This window comes from Rhipicephalus sanguineus, chromosome 8, assembly GCF_013339695.2.
Source record: "Rhipicephalus sanguineus isolate Rsan-2018 chromosome 8, BIME_Rsan_1.4, whole genome shotgun sequence".
Lineage (NCBI taxonomy): Eukaryota > Metazoa > Arthropoda > Arachnida > Ixodida > Ixodidae > Rhipicephalus > Rhipicephalus sanguineus.
In genome coordinates, this window is record NC_051183.1 from 35,177,881 (window position 1) to 35,195,700 (window position 17,820).

Genomic DNA, 17,820 nt, shown 5'->3' on the forward strand with positions numbered 1-17,820 from the left:
GCAGAGCTTACAATAATGCGACAGCATTTTCGCTGGCCTTATATGTACTGCTTTGTTCAGTGGTATCTGTTGAACCGTGCCTGCAGACAGTAACTTTGTTGACTGAGTAAGTATGCATCGCAAGAGATATGTTGGTTGCCTTACACTTATCCCCCCAATTATGCGCCCTCATCGTCATATTGCACATGTTCTTTACGTGCTGAGTGTATAGAGGACGATGCTTAAAAATTTATGCTTTGAAGTGTATCACGTCGTTCGAATTATGCTGCGTCGGCTATCTAGACGCACATGTGCGCAGTATTGTGAATCATTGTGCATTTTTTGTACTACTATTACAAATATATAATCGCATATAATAGCATTCTGAGACTGCTTTTATAGCAACAAATGTGAAAAAAAGAGACTAATAGAGTCATTGTCGGCTACTGGTGATGCCACGGGTATATTAACACAGGAAAAGCGAGACACAAATACATTAAGCTCATCGAGGATGGAGTTTGGAGAACTACAGTTTGGAGAACGCCATCTAACTACTTCGTGCATTGGGGACTTCGCGCAATAATAGACAATGCTAGCCGAACTTCCAGTTCGGCTACCATTTTCTATTATTGTGTCTCATATTAAATGTTCGAGCCTCCATTAACACAGGATATCCCTCTTCACCAGTCAAAAGAACTAATGGCACAGTGAAGATTCGAATGTAAACCACAGATACAGTGTGATCAGATCAGATCAAAGAACTTCTTTAAGTGCCCTGCGAGTTGGTGGGATAGGTCTGGATTCCGCCTAGGCTTCGGCTAAGGGTCGCTGGCGCTTGGTGGCTTTCTCAGCTCGCTGGACGGCCTCCCAGAGTTGGGGCGCCAGGTCGGAGCTGAGCAATGCAGACTCCCAGCGCACGCGGAGGCTGTCACTGTTTAAGGGTGCATCACGGTCATTATTTAGTGTGCCTGGACACCTCCATAGGATCTGCTCTAGGGTGGCTCTAGAATCACAACGTATGCGCTTGTCTGTTGTGTATAAATCTGGGTGTATTATGTGCATGATGTCACAAAAATTTGCCCAGTTCAGCGCCAAGGTAAAGAAAGGCAACGAAGGGAGTAAACGGACGCTTAGGAACGCTGTCCTAAGCAAATGAAGGTGCACAGAAGCGTCCAAGAGAATTCACGTAATTTCAACACATACCTAAATAACGCAACACATCAACGCACCACAAAATCAAATGTGCGTCACAAACATTTGCGTGCGCTCGACTGAAAACGGCGGCGCGCTATAATTCTGAGGCGTCCATGAAAAACAAGCGAGCACATAACGGAAGGATCGTTATCAGGAATATACTGAACCCACGTGTGGGCACAGGTAGGCAAACTCACTCATGAGTCCGCTTACTCAGACTCACTCGTACTCAGATCGAGCTGTGAATCTGAATCTGAGTGAGTCCGGGTGAGTTATATTTTGGTGAATTTGAGTTCGAGTGAATCCGGTTGAGAAAGAAATTGGTGAATCAGAGTCCCACTGAGCCCTAAGGGCAAAATATATTTCATGAGCGAGCCTGTGTGAGCTTCACATTTTTTGCCTAACTATGCGTGTGGGTAGTTGCTAGTTGGCATTCCATCACAAATGTGACTACAGTGCGTGTTGTCTTTAAACACGCTGCAGTCACATTTGTTATCATTAAGTACATTTGGTTTATTATTCTAAATGCACGCGTGGGAGTGGGACACGACGAATCAAAGGAGCTGATAAGATAATTACACTCGGAAGACTCTGCGGGCACGTGGACTTCAGAAACAAACGCGGCGGCATTCAAACGCTGCAGCGCGCGCCGTGGTCTGGCGAGCTTGACAAAAAGCAGCAGGTCGTTTTGCCTCAAAGCCTCGTGGTGCGGGGGAGTGGTGAGGTCGCGGTGTTTCGAGTATCTCGTTGAGATAGAGGCCAGTCATCGAGGCGCCTGAGCGCTGCTGCGGCAAAACCATCCGTCGCTGCTTGCTAATGGGGCTCCCGCGATGGACGAGTTGATTGATGGATTTCTCGCGACCTCAAGCAGTTTCATGGGGGGAGCTATCAGCGCAGACTAACAGATAAACGTACATATAGATAGATAGATAGATAGATAGATAGATAGATAGATAGATAGATAGATAGATAGATAGATAGATAGATAGATAGATAGATAGATAGATAGATAGATAGATAGATAGATAGATAGATAGGGCCGTAGAGAACATATACGCAATCTGCACTTCTTTGCAGCTCAGGTACGTGTAACAGTTTGATCGCACTCCTCTTGAGAACTTTCAGTTTTCTATTACGTACATTAGCCATGGAGCATAGCCATCAGTTTGCAATGAAACGAAAGAAAGAAAGAAAGAAAGAAAGAAAGAAAGAAAGAAGTGTCTGTAAACGTGTTTGAATGAGCGTCACAGGATGAGATGTGCAGTTGGGGTGGCCAGAGTGCCAATGTAAGGTGATTAAAAAATAAAGAAACCTTTAAGGAAATTTTCAGGCGCAGGACAAGGCCAATGGCGACCGAAGAGAAAAAAAAATCGACCAGTTTCATCACTTCGTTATATCATAAGACGTAAACAAAATGCTTGGTGTCGACACGCAGCCTTTCCTACCACTTACCATAAAATAAAGTGATGACGATTCTATTATTGCGTTACGATTGGAGGGTGTAAAATGTAAATAAAAAGATTAAGGCCGCTTCGCACTAGGGGTGCCAAGCCTGAAGGAAGTGCGGAGCTGGGCAGCCCTCTTTGTTTCTCTTCCATTTTCTCTTTCTTTCCTCCTCTCTTTCATTCTTTCTCTCTTTTTCACTTTTTTCTGTCCTTTCTCTCTCTTTATTTCTATTTCTTTCTCCTTCTTGCTCTTCATATTTTTCTTCCTATTTTTCCCATTTTATCCCCTTTTTATTTCTCGCTAAACGACTATGATGCTCCCGTGCTTGATTGTGTGTGCATTTTTTATTCATTTTTTTACTCTTTTTTTCCTTCCTTACCTTTCTATCCCCCCTTACCCCTTCCCCAGTGCAAGGTAGCAAGCCGAAATACTTTCTCCTGGTTAACCTCCCTGCCTTTCAGTTAACCTTTCTCTCTCTCTCTCTCTCTCTATTTCTCGCTTGCTTCCTCTTTTTTTTTCTATTTTTATACGTGGTTCTGCCTGCGTTACGCCAAGCAACGACAGCATACGACAGCCCGGGCCCCTAAAGTCGTCCGCACTTATCATCAAGACGCTCAAAGAAGAATAGAAATACTTTTCCTTGGCACGAGAGCGCGCTCAATATGCTACAGATGGCTATGCTATTCGTGGTTTTTGCCTGCGTTACGCCAAGCTACGACAGGATACGATGACAGCACACGACAGCATACGACAGGCCGGGCCCCTAAAGTGCTCCACACTTAAATGAGATGCCTAAGAATTTGTATGAAGCCCGCTGTGTAAAGCCGACTGTCTTTACACGCATAATAGCAGCAATGGCCAGCCTTAGCCGACTGTTGGCAAATGGTATTGGCTACTGTTGGCTATGGTTGGCAATCATGGTAAGCGAACGTAACGACTGGCAAGTGAATGTAATGCTAGCGCCTTTCCCTCGCATTTACGGCTAAATTACGACTGTAACGACTGATCGCCGACGATCCCACAGCCGAGATTGCATCAGTTATGCGAAAACCATGCATACAAAGGCGCACCTTCCAAGCTCTAATTGTTTATACTCGCCGGCACCGTGTTTTTCCGGAACTGTGCCGCCACCGCCACCACCGTTATCTGTGACTCATCAAAGCTTCGCTTAATATGTGAACTTCCGCTGAATAATTGTAACAACTGCCACTTTCAAAAAAGGAAAACAAAATTCCTGAAGCTCGATTATTTCGTCCTCTACACCTCCAAGCAGCTGTGCGGTGACTGCTGTACAAATGCTACACGTGCGGCATACCGCGTTGCTATGCGACCCACGTTGTCACTCAAGTTGTAGTTGTTCAAGCGGGGAGCAATCCTTTCACAGATTCGGTGCTGTGTAGTTAAGAAGGTTCACTTTTGTGTTGCCGAAAGGTAGAGCAGGAGTGACCGTGACGATAATGAACGTGTGATGGCCTACGTGCGACTATTCGGTGTCGTGCACTGAGCAGCCTGACAGGACCTCTTCAGTGCAGTACGTAAAGTCTATGTTGTATGTAGTAGGAAGTAATCAATATGCATGTAAAGTAGTTCCTCGGATATTCATGTTTTTCATTAATATCAACAATGTTGAAATATCGTTTGAACGTTTTCGATGCAATAGAGAAATCGTGCCTAATACCTCTCTATAGTCAATGACATATGTAGCACCTGTTTTACGAATTTTTTACAAGGCATGCCTCATCAATGTAGGCGGGAGTGCATTAAGATTTAAGCTTAACGGTTCTATTCCGCAACTCGTGCCTCATTACTTCCCATTCGAGTTCAGTAGCATTTGTTATTTACAGGTACATTATAGAGGTACACACTTCATTACTCCGAAAGAGCGCTATAAAAAATTCACTGACAAATGTGTCTTGACAAGTCACACTTGACAAGTGCGACAAGTGACTGTTTATGCGAATGCTTTAGTGTGATTCCCAGGATTTCGAGAAATCTGTACGTGGCGTCATCTCTCGGGGGCAGCAACTGCGTCCTCCCGTAACTGAATGGGAAATAGGCGAAAAAAAATCATATCTCTTGATAAAAAAGCTAGTTATCAAAGAAGACTCCGGGTTCTATAAAGCAGAGACCTACTGGAACATTTGGTGAAATTGCAGTATCGCAATACAGAGCGCGTGGTTTCCTAGGACAACTGAACAGCGCCCATTAATAACACATGGGGCCCCATTGTAAAATCCTAAGCACTCTGGAGGTTTAGTGACGCGCCTATAAAGGGGTTCAGAATGCTGGCGTAATAAAGCAGAATCCACAGGTGGCGTTGCAGATGTGCACTCTGATGATACACTTTTCGATGGAGGCGAAATGTTGGAGGCCCCGGTACTGTGCGATGTAAGTGCACGTTAAAGAACACGATATCGTGGATATTTCCGAAGCCCTCCACTACGGCGTCTCTCGCAATCATATTGTGGGTTTGGGACGTGAAACCCTAGACATTATTATGTTATTATTATCTCATTATACACGAACATAGAGCGTCGAAAAACCTTCGCAGCTTGGCAGCGTCCTGAGAGATAATCAGATATATTGAGATTAACTCTTACTGTATCGGCTCTGAGAAGGCCAGTGTACGCACCACAGCGTCATATTCCCAAAGTTGCTCAGCATAAGCCTTATGAAGTGTGTGAGCGTAGTGCTAATGCTCATGAGTAGACCAAAACGTTGTTCTGGCTTCGGCAGAGACGACAGTATGGACGCCTGACCATGCATTCACTTTGTTTTGTCAATTTTGCTGGCAAACACTGAAAAACTGATAATAGACATGTCAGGGGCCTCACATGCGTGGCGATGCCTTGACAGAATGACACATTAAGAGGATCTTTATTTGCTTTCCCAATAGCAAATTAAAACTCGAAATTCTCGTGTCAGAATTCCTTAAAAATGCACCCGAGGGCTCAGGTTTCAAGGCAATACGAGGGGAACAATGTATCTCTAGTGATTATACTACAATTTTGCCAATAGGAAGCAGCAGACTGTAAATATGCCCTTCGAAGCCAGTAACGTCGACGTCACCTGTCCGTCACTGTGCCGCAGCCGGCAACTTATGCTGGCGGCGCGCGTCAACTTCTATTTACAAAGGCGACGCGCTGACCCGTCCTAGCCTGTCACGAAATCGTTAGGGCCTTGCGAAGTCAAACATATGCGCTTACGCTTCGACATTCTTTCCTTTGACTGAGGTAGGACCACCGCAAGAAGAAAGAAGTCTGCCACGGCAGCGTTTACAGTGCATTGCATTGCCCGTTCCGGCTGTCGCAGAGCCGGAGTCGCCAAGGTAGCCTGACGTGAATTGCACGTACATACAGGCAGATACCGGTAGCGACGGAACGAGCTGAGAAGGTGATGTAGAGAAAGGAGGTAGGGAGCTGAGGGTGCAGCTTTGCAGATGCTTATGGCCGCGTCTTTATAACGTCGCTTATCTCGGCTACAGATGACACTGGCGGAGCACGCGGCATTGAAGAGCCAGGCGGCAGTCCTGGAGCCGGTGTCAACCATGTACGGCACGACAAAGGTGAGAGGGGCGAATGCGTCTTGTTTGGCTCATAGTCCTTTGCGTCCTCATTTGGAGACGCGACTTACTTTTGCCATTCCTGTACACAGCTGGCAAGGAAGAGACCACAAACACTGAGCTAATGGTACAACAAGCATTCTTGTTGCCTAAGGTTCCCTTAATCACTTCCCGTTCAAATAGTTTGCTACACACTATCGCTTTGGTGAAAGAAGCACCATGGGCATCGGCAGGTATTGTGTCTTGGTGGGTGCAAACCCCTCTTGCATCGCAGTGGGGGAGGGGGGAGCGCTGAAGGGGGGGGGGGAGGGGGGTTGAGGGGTAGGTGTTGGTGTGGCCTGGGGCGGCAAGTGCCCCCTTTTGCACCCCTCTGCCGACGCCCATGGGCAATACCGTGCTTAACAAGACGTTGGACGTGGGGCGTTTCGGCAGGAAACTCAAAAATTTTTCGTACCCTTTTTAGGAATGCTCGCTGCCAGCAGATAACTATCGCATGTACTCTGAGTGAGTCGTTGAACTCCGTTTATGAAGAAATATAGCATGGCTGAATGAACAATAACAACACAATTCCTTAGGTTATAATTACAATTAATTGCTGTAAAATATGCTATAAATTGTTCAACACTTCCACTTGATTTGAATTTGGTCTTCAGAATCTTGGCAACAAATTGTGAAAATTCCACGCATTTCTAGAGAGTCGATAATAATAAAGTCATAAAGTCGGTCGTAAAGGGTTCACTATAAAGTCTTTCAAGGGCCTTAGGAGACAAGATATTTCTTTCGCACGAAGGAGCCGAGCCTGTTCGGAAATATCTAGGAAGGTGAGGGTTACGAGAATCGTTTCTTGTTTAAGATAGATGCAAACACCCACACCGCTGTTATTGATAGTGGCAGGTATATGGTGGTATAGTTGCATTAGTAGTAACCTTAGTGATATGTTTGTGGTAGCAGTAGGCATATTGGTATCAGTGTCGTAATGCTGACTAAACGACGACGCGAAATATTTGCGAAATAGTCGAAGGAATGAGATAAAACACCCGCAGCTATCAGTTTGTCTTCACTTCAAGGAGCACAGGTCAAATCACTTGTTCGGCACGCGTGAAGTGCATGGAATTGCAATTGCAAATTGGGAAACGTGTTGATGTGTCGTAGAGACTTTTGTCGTATTCAGAAAATGATGAAAATCGACATACGCGTGAAGTCTTCGGAAAAAAAATTCACAGCATATCCACGGAGTGAATGATGATGAGTGGGCGAAGCTGCGGAGGTTCATCGGTAAACCGTGAATCTTCCGTGAATTCTGCCCAGTACATCATCACCGACGTGAGATCGGGCGCGTTTATACTAAAGGTTCGATGAGTTATGACGACTTGCAGCGCACTTTAATTTTACATGTACGCTGTGAATTTTCATTGTTTAGAAAACCATTGCTTAGAAAACATCTGGCGTCTTTCGTTAAGTAGCTGGCGTCTTTTCGTTTTGCTTTAGAAACATCTGGCGTTCTTTCGTTTTGCTTTTACAAAACATCTGGCGTCTTTTGTTGGTTTATTTCATCAATCAACGGCGTTTTGAACAAAATTTTTATTGTTTAATCACGCACAGGAGAAATCTCACCAGGCACTACCTTGGAGGTAAAGAATGGATGCTAATGGGAATGAGAGACAGAAGAAGTCGGCTTTTAGCTAACGCTGCGAATTTTTTATTGTTCAACAACGCACAGGAAAAATCTCCCACCGGCACCACCTTGCAGGTCAAAGCGTAAGACTGGTTACATACTACGCTACGAGGGACGAACGGGTGCCGCTATAAGGAGCTTCGCCCCTAAAAAGACTGAGATATAGATATATAAGCTTTTTCTTGTCTAGCGCATTTGGTTCGAAAGAATCTGCGCGACCATTTGAAAAACGTGCGCCACAAAAACCCTCTCGCAAAAGCAATTTAAAAAAGAAATTCCTAGACAATACATCATAGCAGCCCCTTAAGAAAAACGTTCAGTGTGCCATGCGTTTTGTCAAACATTTCATCCTCGTCATACGAGCTCCACCAGCTAACGCAGAATAAGAAATGTTTAAAAATGTTGCGAGGGGCAAGTTTTAACTGTTTTCGTCGGGGCTATAGTTCTTGACGGTATGCACAATTGTTTGAACAACCTTATTTCAATCCACAATTAGTATTAAAAAGGGGCGGTCTCTAGGCTAAGCCTGAAGGCCACCTCCTCAGCTCTTTCCGTTTCTGAACTGTCACTTCCTGTCTCTGTTTCATGTCATCGCTCCCTCTCTCTCACACACACTCACACGTACACACACACACACACACACACACACACGTACACACACACACACACACACGTACACACACACGCGCACACACACACACACACACACACACACACACACACACACACACACACACACACACACACACACACACACACACACACACACACACACACAAAGTGTGTGCTCTGTCTTTCCGTATCCTGTTCGTTTCAAACATAAAGCAATGAAAGACCTTCTATGGCCTGTACGACCTGTATCAATAACGTTACCTCATCTTAGAGGATGCTACATCAACACCTGAATGTTTTCCTTCAAGCCATTTTTATTTGTATGATTGCCGCACGGGGCATGTCCGCGGTTTCCGGATGTCTGAGCCAACTGGAGTGGTGGTATCGGTGGTACGAGCCAATGGATCGCAGTTCGCAAGATAGCGCGTTACACGGCATCACCGGAAAAGCAATTAATTCCTTCATAACCGGTATTTCGAAACTTCCGGAGGAGGAAACGCATACATTGCGTGCAGCGATACTGCACGCGAGCGACGGACGCGACATAAGAGCGCGCTGGCTCGGATATCTTGCTTTATGCTTCACATTATATGTATTTACGGTAGATAGGCGACCGTGTCAACACAGCTCCTTCTCGTAAAGATAGCAACCCTGGTCTACATGCGACTCCGTGTCGAAGGCGGTGAAGCGCGCACGCGTCAGTAAAGCAACCTGCATATAAAGCGAACTGCATTTGCACATTTATAGCGATAAATCTGGCTGCCCATGCAGTGACGTGCGTTTTTAACAGCGGAGCTATTTAAGCTCGGAGAAATTCCGTTAGTCACGAACAAAAATGGTCGTCATCATGAACCGACACGCGCTCCTTTCGTCCTCTTCTTCGCGTTCTGCTTCGCTCCCACCCACAACACGTGCGCCGATTTATCTGGCATGGGATGCAATAACACTGACGGGCGAGAGAGCGAGAACATAGGGAGAGAAAGGGAGAAAGAAAGAGAGAGAAAAAGAAAGAGAGAGAAAAAGAACGAGAAAGAAAGAAAGAGAAAGAAAGAAATAGAGAGACAGAAAGGTAAGAAAGACAAACAAAGATAGAAAGACAGAGAAAGAAATAGAGACAGCGAGAGAATGATATAGAAAGAAACAGACACAAAAAAGAGATAAAAAAATAGAAAGGAAGACAGAAAGAGAAAGAAAGAGAGAGAAAAGGAAGAAAGGAAGCGGGGAATAGAGAGAGAAAGAAATATAAGAAAGAGAAAGAGAGATAGAAAGAGAGCGAGTAAGCGAAATAAACTTGAGAGAGAAAGAAATAAATAGAAATAAACAGAGACAAAGAGACATAGAAAAAACACAAAGAGAGAGAGAGAGAGAGAGAAAGAGACAAATAAAGATAAACAAGGAAGGAGGCCCAGCTCTGCACTTCCTTCAGTGTCCCAGAAAACTTAAGAGAGCCCCTAAACAACTCCGAGTTGAAAGACGACAGAGTGCAGTGTGCACTGCCTTTCCTACAGTCGCTATTTCCTCCTCGCAGTTCTTCATAAAAAACGTTGACAATATCAGAACTATACATATAGTGTTGAGCTTATCAGGATTTCGCGCTTTTCGACTACACGCTATCATCTCCGCTTCCAAAACGCTCAAAACAAGGTGAAAGCAGTTCATCGTACACGATACTCATGCGGCCCCGCCACGGTGGTGTTGTGGTTAAGGCGCTCGACTGCTGACCCGAAGGTCGCGGTATCGAATCCCGGCCGCGGCGGCAGCATTTTCGATGGAGGCGAAAATGTTTGAGGCCCGTGTACTTAGCTTTAGGCGCACGTTAAAGGACCCCAGGTGGTCGAAATTTCCGGAGTCCTCCACTACGGCGTCTCTCATAATCATATTGTGGTTTTGGGACCTTAAACCACAGATATTATTATTATTATTACGATAGTCATGCGAGACAAAGCATAACGGACGTGCGACTGCATGACGAAGCAGGGTGGGAGACGATACACAACGGATATCCCTCGAATATGGACCAATCGAGAGCTTGTTTCCTCATGACGTCACGTGGATAGACTGCCGGCCTCACGAAGTGTGCCGAAAAGAAACGCCAGGAAAGAATAACGCGCTTGTTCTTGGCGTTTTTCGGGGGTTGCTTAGGGACCCTTTAAAAGACGACTTGGGGGTTTACTGACGCGATGCTATAGAGCACGAAAGTTCCGCAAAAGTCCGAACTTTTTTTTTTTTGCGCGTCAGTCGTTAAAATGCCAAGCTTGTCTGCTTTTCATGCGTTATCTGAAGACGAAAAAAAAAAGAAAGATCAGGAAATGTCTATTTTTCTTCACTTCGTCATCGATTGAGCCAACGTATCCACAAGTGGTCATCTCCTAGGCAGCAACTTGACGAAGACAGGACCACTTGTTGAAACGTTGGCTCAATAGGCACCTCCCGTTCAAGTATTTTTAAGCCTCCATTTTTTTTTAAAGTGACTAAGTAAACTTTATTTGGGCATAACACATACAGGGTTTGCCCGCGAGGCAAGGCGAAATGAGGACTTAAACACCCTGACTAGGCCTTACCTCGCTTCTCCTTGACATCTGTGACATGATATACATAGCATGTGATATAAGGTGCACGTTAACATGATGAAAAAATTACACCATCTCCCACTCAAGGGAACCATGAGGGGATGCGAAGCAGCATTGGGGACGCACACCAAGTTTCCGTTGCGTTCACTCGGCGTTTCCGTTAGTGTGTGAGGTTTGTATTTAGTGTTTATGTTATCATTACGTTGTGTTTGTGCGCTGCTTTCCGTTAGCGCCTCGTCTGAACGGAAGCGAAGCGAGAATGACGGAAGCCGACCGAGCGCATGCGCTTATATATATACACATGAAATGGGGGAGGGAGAGGAGAGAGTGGGTTACAGGCTGTATTTGGCTGCGGCGCGGCTGCATCACGTGGGAGGTTAGGCTGCGCCACGGCTGCAGCGCGGGGGAGGAGAGAAGGCGACCAAACACCTGTGTAAAGGAGGAGAGTGGGAGAGAGAGTGGGCGCATGCGCAGTGGAGCGCGGACGCCACCACCGACGACGGACACAGCCCCGAGCAAAAGCTGCTTCGCATCTAAAATTATGATATACCTTATGCGCGAAATATGCAGAGCATACACCCTAGCCACTCCGCAGCATTCAATAAACCAAAGTGTTTGAATGAGAGCAGTGCCTTCAGGAAAGCTCGGAAATACGTTCGTCGCATGAAATTCGGAGGCAGCTGTGGGCTAATAATGCCTCTCAGCTCAAACGGTGTCTGTTAGAAGTTGAGTTGGGACAACAAGCGAGCGGGATGCTCAATATTCAGCGCAACAGGTTTTCACTAGAAACACATATTGTAACCTGCGGAAGTGTGACGGGAGCAATATATCAGGGCAATTTTGGACGAGCATTACAAGCGGGCTTTCCACGAGCCCAGATAAGGCTGTGAGATTGATAAAAGGTGTTGTCCTTAGTGACAAGCGGCTTCGAGCCTCGACTGTCTCTTCCGGTGCAATCCATATTCCTCCTTATCGTCATCATTTGGTGTATAACGTCAAATGAACTATATAAGCAGGCGCTGTGTGCAAAAATTTACCGAAAGAACTGTAGCAGAACATGTATTTGCCTTCGAACACCGCATGCGGGGCTTTTTCGCTTGCGCAAAGAAATTTTGGTAGGCGGGAATTTCACTCCTGACTTAGGGGGGGCTAAGAGCCACACGGTTCCGCAAAATTTACGCGTGGTCTGGTTCGTGTTCTAACCTCGCGATATTGTGTGATGTTTGACCTTCATGATATCATTACCAACATCTGAACATCACTCATATGATTGTTTTCACAGCGTGTTTTACATATCGCCACGCGCTTCTTTGATTATTTTTATCTAACAAGTCCGTTGCACGCGAAGCCGCTGCCTTGCTCAATAATAATAATAATAATAATAATAATAATAATAATAATAATAATAATATAATAATAATAATAATAATAATAATAATAATAATAATAATAATATCTGATGCCTTGCTCAAGCCGCGCCGTAATGTCTGGGAACCTACCAGATTATGTTAGAATCTTCCTATAGACTTGAGCGCGCAAATGCGAACAGCTGAGATTATTCTGGAACTAACGTGGCCACCAGCTATAAGGCTGGAATGTTCGATGCCGCATGTATAAAATGCCGGCGCGCCTTGCCGCGGTTCAGTCTATCGACGGCCGACGCGCTGTTCGCCTCTATCAGTGTACAGTGTGCATTGCTGTAGTTTGACTTTCAGCTTCCCGGCCACAAGTTCGGCCAAATAAAGAGTTTCATCTCGGACACGCCGACTGCTGCCTTCGTCGACGTCACGACTCCGTGACAATATACTAAGCTATTTTACCATTTATGCTTTGTAAATACTTCTGCTATGTCAGTGAGATTGTTTTACACTCTGTTTTATTTTATTGCGCTGTACGCATGCCTGTCTCTGCCATTTTTAGTCCTGTCCTAACCCTGCCTAATCAAGCCCATGTAGCGACGCTTTTTGACCCCAAGCCTCAGCATTCCGAACGATGGAATGTTGAAATAAAATAAATAAAGGCACCGCTGCCGTTGCACGTGTGCTCGCTTTTACTTGTCACTATTCGCGCTGTCCCTTCAGAATTATGCTGGATTGCGCTGGAGCAGGACTTGCATTTGTTCATCATTAGAGCAGCGTATCACCGAGTCCTCCGTGGGGGTATAGTGGTTAGGGTGATTAGTTGCTGACTCGAAAGTCCTGGATGCTATCCCGGTCGCGGCGGTCGCGTTTCGACGGAGGCGAAATGCTAGGGGTCCGTGCACTGTGCGATGTCGGTGCGCGTTAAAGAACACCAGGTGGTCGAAATTTTCGGAACGCTCCATTACGACGTGCCTCATTATCATATTGTTGCTTTGGCGCATAAAACCCCACAAATTGTTACTGTTGGTGTACTACTCAAATGTGTTGTTTTTAGCGAAATGCCATATCACCGGGAACGCGAATAAAAGATGGTGATAATATTTATTAGTGTCCCTTTTGAAACGGTGAAACGGAATTACCTGAGCGCTGCCACAATCAACTCTAGAAGCTAAACGGAGCATGCTTGTTCTTTGCACTGATGGCGGTTACGCAGCTGGTTAAAAAAAAGCCGGCAGATCCCACGCATTGTGGAATCGATGTAATGCGAAGCAGCCAGCAAAGAGCTGCATACATCGTCTTGTACGTCATTGAGGAAAATGCGTGCCATGGTTTTCATGTTAACTCCTATTATTTATATTCGTCATACAGTAACACCGCGCAATACCAACTTCGGGGTCGATCAAGCTAGAGCAACGGCCGCCAGCGCCCCATGAGCGTGGCACGCAAGTCATGCTGTACATGACATCCGTGTCATGATTTTCATGTTAACTCGTGTTATTTATGTTCGTTACACAGTCACGTCACGCAATACCAATTTCGGGGTAGATCAAGCTAGCGAAGCCGCCGGCAGCGCCCCATGAACGTGGCACGTAAGTCATGCTCTGCATGACATGCGAGTCATGATTTTCATGTTAACTCGTGTTATTTGTGTTCGTTACACAGTCACGTCACGCAATACCAATTTCGGGGTAGGTCAAGCTAGCGAAACCGCCGCCAGCTCCCCATGAGCGTGGCGCGTAAGTCATGCTCTACATGACATGCGTGTCATGATTTTCATGTTAACTCGTGTTATTTATGTTCGTTACGCAGTCACGTCGCGCAATACCAATTTCGGTGTAGATCAAGCTAGCGAACCCGCCGCCAGCGCCCCATGAGCGTGGCACGTAAGTCATGCTGTGCATGACATGCGAGTCATGATTGTCATGTTAACTCGTGTTATTTATGTTCGTTACACAGTCACGTCACAAGATACCAATTTTGGTGTATATAAATCTAGCGAAACCGCCGCCAGCGCCCCATGAGCGTGGCACGTAAGTCATGCTGTACGTGACATGCGTGTCATGATTTTCATGTTAACTCGTGTTATTTGTGTTCGTTACACAGTCACGTCACACAATACCGATTTCGGGGTAGGTCAAGCTAGCGAAACCGCCGCCAGCTCCCCATGAGCGTGGCACGTAAGTCATGCTCTACATGACATGCGTGTCACGATTTTCATATTAACTCGTGTTATTTATGTTCGTTACGCAGTCACGTCGCGCAATACCAATTTCGGGGTAGATCAAGCTAGCGAACCCGCCGCCAGCGCCCCATGAGCGTTGCACGTAAGTCATGCTGTGCATGACATGCGAGTCATGATTGTCATGTGAACTCGTGTTATTTGTGTTCGTTACACAGTCACGTCACGCAATACCAATTTCGGGGTAGGTCAAGCTAGCGAAACCGCCGCCAGCGCCCCATGAGCGTGGCACGTAAGTCATGCTGTACATGACATGCGTGTCATGATTTTCATGTTAACTCGTGCTATTTATGTTCGTTACACAGTCACGTCACAAGATACCAATTTTGGTGTATATAAATCTAGCGAAACCGCCGCCAGCGCCCCATGAGCGTGGCACGTAAGTCATGCTGTGCATAACATGCGTGTCATGATTGTCATGTTAACTCGTGTTTTTATGTTCGTCACACAGTCACGTCGCGCAATACCAATTTCGGGGTAGATCAAGCTAGCGAAACTGCCGCCAGCGCTCCATGAGCGTGGCACGTAAGTCACGCTGTACATGACCTGCGTGTCATGGTTTTCATGTGAACTCGTGTTATTTATGTTAGTTACACGGTCACGTCGCAAGATACCAATTTTGGTGTATATAAAGCTAGCGAAACGGCCGCCAGCGCACCATGAGGGTGGCACGTAAGTCATGCTGTGCATGACATGCGTGTCATGATTTTCGTGTTAACTCGTGTTATTTATGTTCGCCACACAGTCACGTCGCAAGATACCAATTTTGGTGTATATCAAACTAGCGAAACGGCCGCCAGCGCACCATGAGCGTAGCATGTAAATCATGCTGTACATGACATGCGTGTCATGATTTTCATGTTATGACTTGTCATTTATGTTCGTCATACAGTCATGTTAAGCCATACCAATTTTGGTGCACATTCGATGAACCAAGCGACCAGGAGAGCACAAAGTCGTAGGCGGCTAGATAGATAGATAGATAGATAGATAGATAGATAGATAGATAGATAGATAGATAGATAGATAGATAGATAGATAGATAGATAGATAGATAGATACGCTCAAAGTCGCAGAAGTTCGCTAAGAAATGTTTCGCATTTAAAATTCGTAGGCCTCCGATTAAGTAGTCATACGCGAATGATGGCGGCCCCTAAATGGCTGCTGAACAGTTCGTGTTGGGTGACATGGCGCTCGGCGTGAAGAGTAAAGCGTGCGTAAGCGCGGCCGCGACGCTACACACCGACTACGGTACCAAGCTGTGAGAAGTGTATACATGTTAACTACAGCTGGTTTCCTTTTAAGTATTCGAAGAGGTTGCTTAAGGAACCCGTATATCGAAGCGTATTCTTCTATTTCTCTTCCACAAACACACGTAAAGGCTCAAAGTACAGCGATTTGCCAAACACGCTTTATGGAAAGGCCGTTGAGAAATGTGCATTGTTCACTTCCGCCCAAGTACATGTGTTTGCGGTAAAGGAGTTTCGAAGGAGCCACCGTCAGCATACGCTCACCGAACGCTATGTTACACGTGTGTCAAATGCCGCGACGCACACAATGGACATGCCTAGCTTTCTTACGGTCCTATTGGGGGGGGGGGTGGGGGGGGGAAGGGGTGCGGGGGGGGTCGGCTTTGTAACAATTATTACTTTGCGAGCAGCCCATAAGAACTCTTATCTCAGTTTAAATGAAGACGGAGACCCCTTAGGACGTGTACATTGCAAACTTGCACTTTATACGTGCCTACAGAAAAGCACCTGGGTGTGCAGTTCGGGTGTACAACCCTGTAAGTGCAGTGTAATATATGTAAGTCTAAATCGATTGTCCAGAGGAAATAAATTTTGTGCGGCTTGTAAAAGTGAACGTTTAGTCAACTTTTACGAAGAACGCCGAAGAGGACAAGATAGGGGGGGGGGGGGGTGGGGGGGGGGGGGATGTGGTACGAGATAGCAGTGGTTCATGTAGGCTAGCTCGTTCGGCGTGCTGGGAACTACAGCCAGGAGAGCACATAAGCGGTTCGATAGACCTTAATTCCACACTTGTTTTACGTGTACCCTCTCTTCCGAATGGGTCTACGGATTTGCGCTACATGTATTTACATGTCATCAACATCATAATCATCAGCCTGACTAGGGCTGCTCGCCGAGTAGAGGACGTCAGACCGAGGTGATGTGTGGCCGCATCGCGATGATCCTCCCCTCGCGGGGCTAGGATAATAATAATAATAATATCTGGGGTTTAACGTCCCAAAACCACGCTATGATTATGAGAGACGCCGTAGTGGAGGGCTCCGGAAATTTTGACCACCTGGGGTTCTTTAACGTGCACCTAAATCTAAGTACACGGGCCTCAAACATTTTCGCCTCCATCGAAAATGCCGGGGCTAGGATAGTCGTCCACCGGATAAACAAATAAAGTCTATTAACTAACTAAACTAACGCTCACTGCAGGGTGAAGGCATCTCCCATATTTCTCCAATCAATCCGGTCCTCTGCTTGCTGCGGCGACGTTATCCCCGCAAAATTCTAAATATGATCTGCCAACCTAACTTTCTGCATCCCACTCGCACGCTTGCCTTCTCTCAGAATCCAGTCTGCTACTCTTAATGACCAGCGGTTATCTTGCCTTGACGCTACAATCCCTGCCCATGCCTGTTTCTTCTTGATTTCGACTAAGATGTCCCTAACAAGCGTTTGTTCCCGACCCTCTCTGCTCTCTTCTAATAGCTACAAGTACTACACCTTTAATTAAGTACTTCTTTCGGTTGTGTACGACCCTTTACATGGCACCAATTTCACCGCACATTTACAGTGCAGACTAAAACATACTCTTATTTTGAGAAATTCAAAGTAGACATATGCGGATGAGCTCGAAGGACGAGCAGTATTGTCATGATTGAGCGCATTATACATACAGACGAATACGAGACAAAAGATATTTGTTTTATGGGCGCACTTAAACATGCTACCGGAAGTTTTCAGCGATTATATGCTATGTTTTTTGCTACAAGCAAAACGCGTTCCCGTTCGTCACTGCGCGAGGATAACTCGTGCCAGCTGCTCCAGAAAGAGCCGACAGCCGTTCCCATTGAAACCGCGGTGCACTTATGGACAACTGTGCCACAGCCTACGGTTTAATGTACCCGGAAACGCTGTAGCTACTCTTTAACAAACTTAAGCTTA

The 17,820-nt window shown here is 46.0% G+C and overlaps 1 protein-coding gene across 1 annotated transcript in view; it reads left to right on the forward strand.

Annotated features, from left to right (window-relative positions):
- The first annotated feature begins 6,103 nt into the window (after positions 1–6,103).
- Positions 6,104–17,820, forward strand: part of LOC119401714 (uncharacterized) — a 71,396-nt gene continuing 59,679 nt past the window's right edge. The window contains exon 1 of the mRNA XM_049418826.1: positions 6,104–6,184. Coding sequence (XP_049274783.1) covers positions 6,104–6,184 — 81 coding nt within the window. The remainder of the gene's footprint in view (positions 6,185–17,820) is intronic.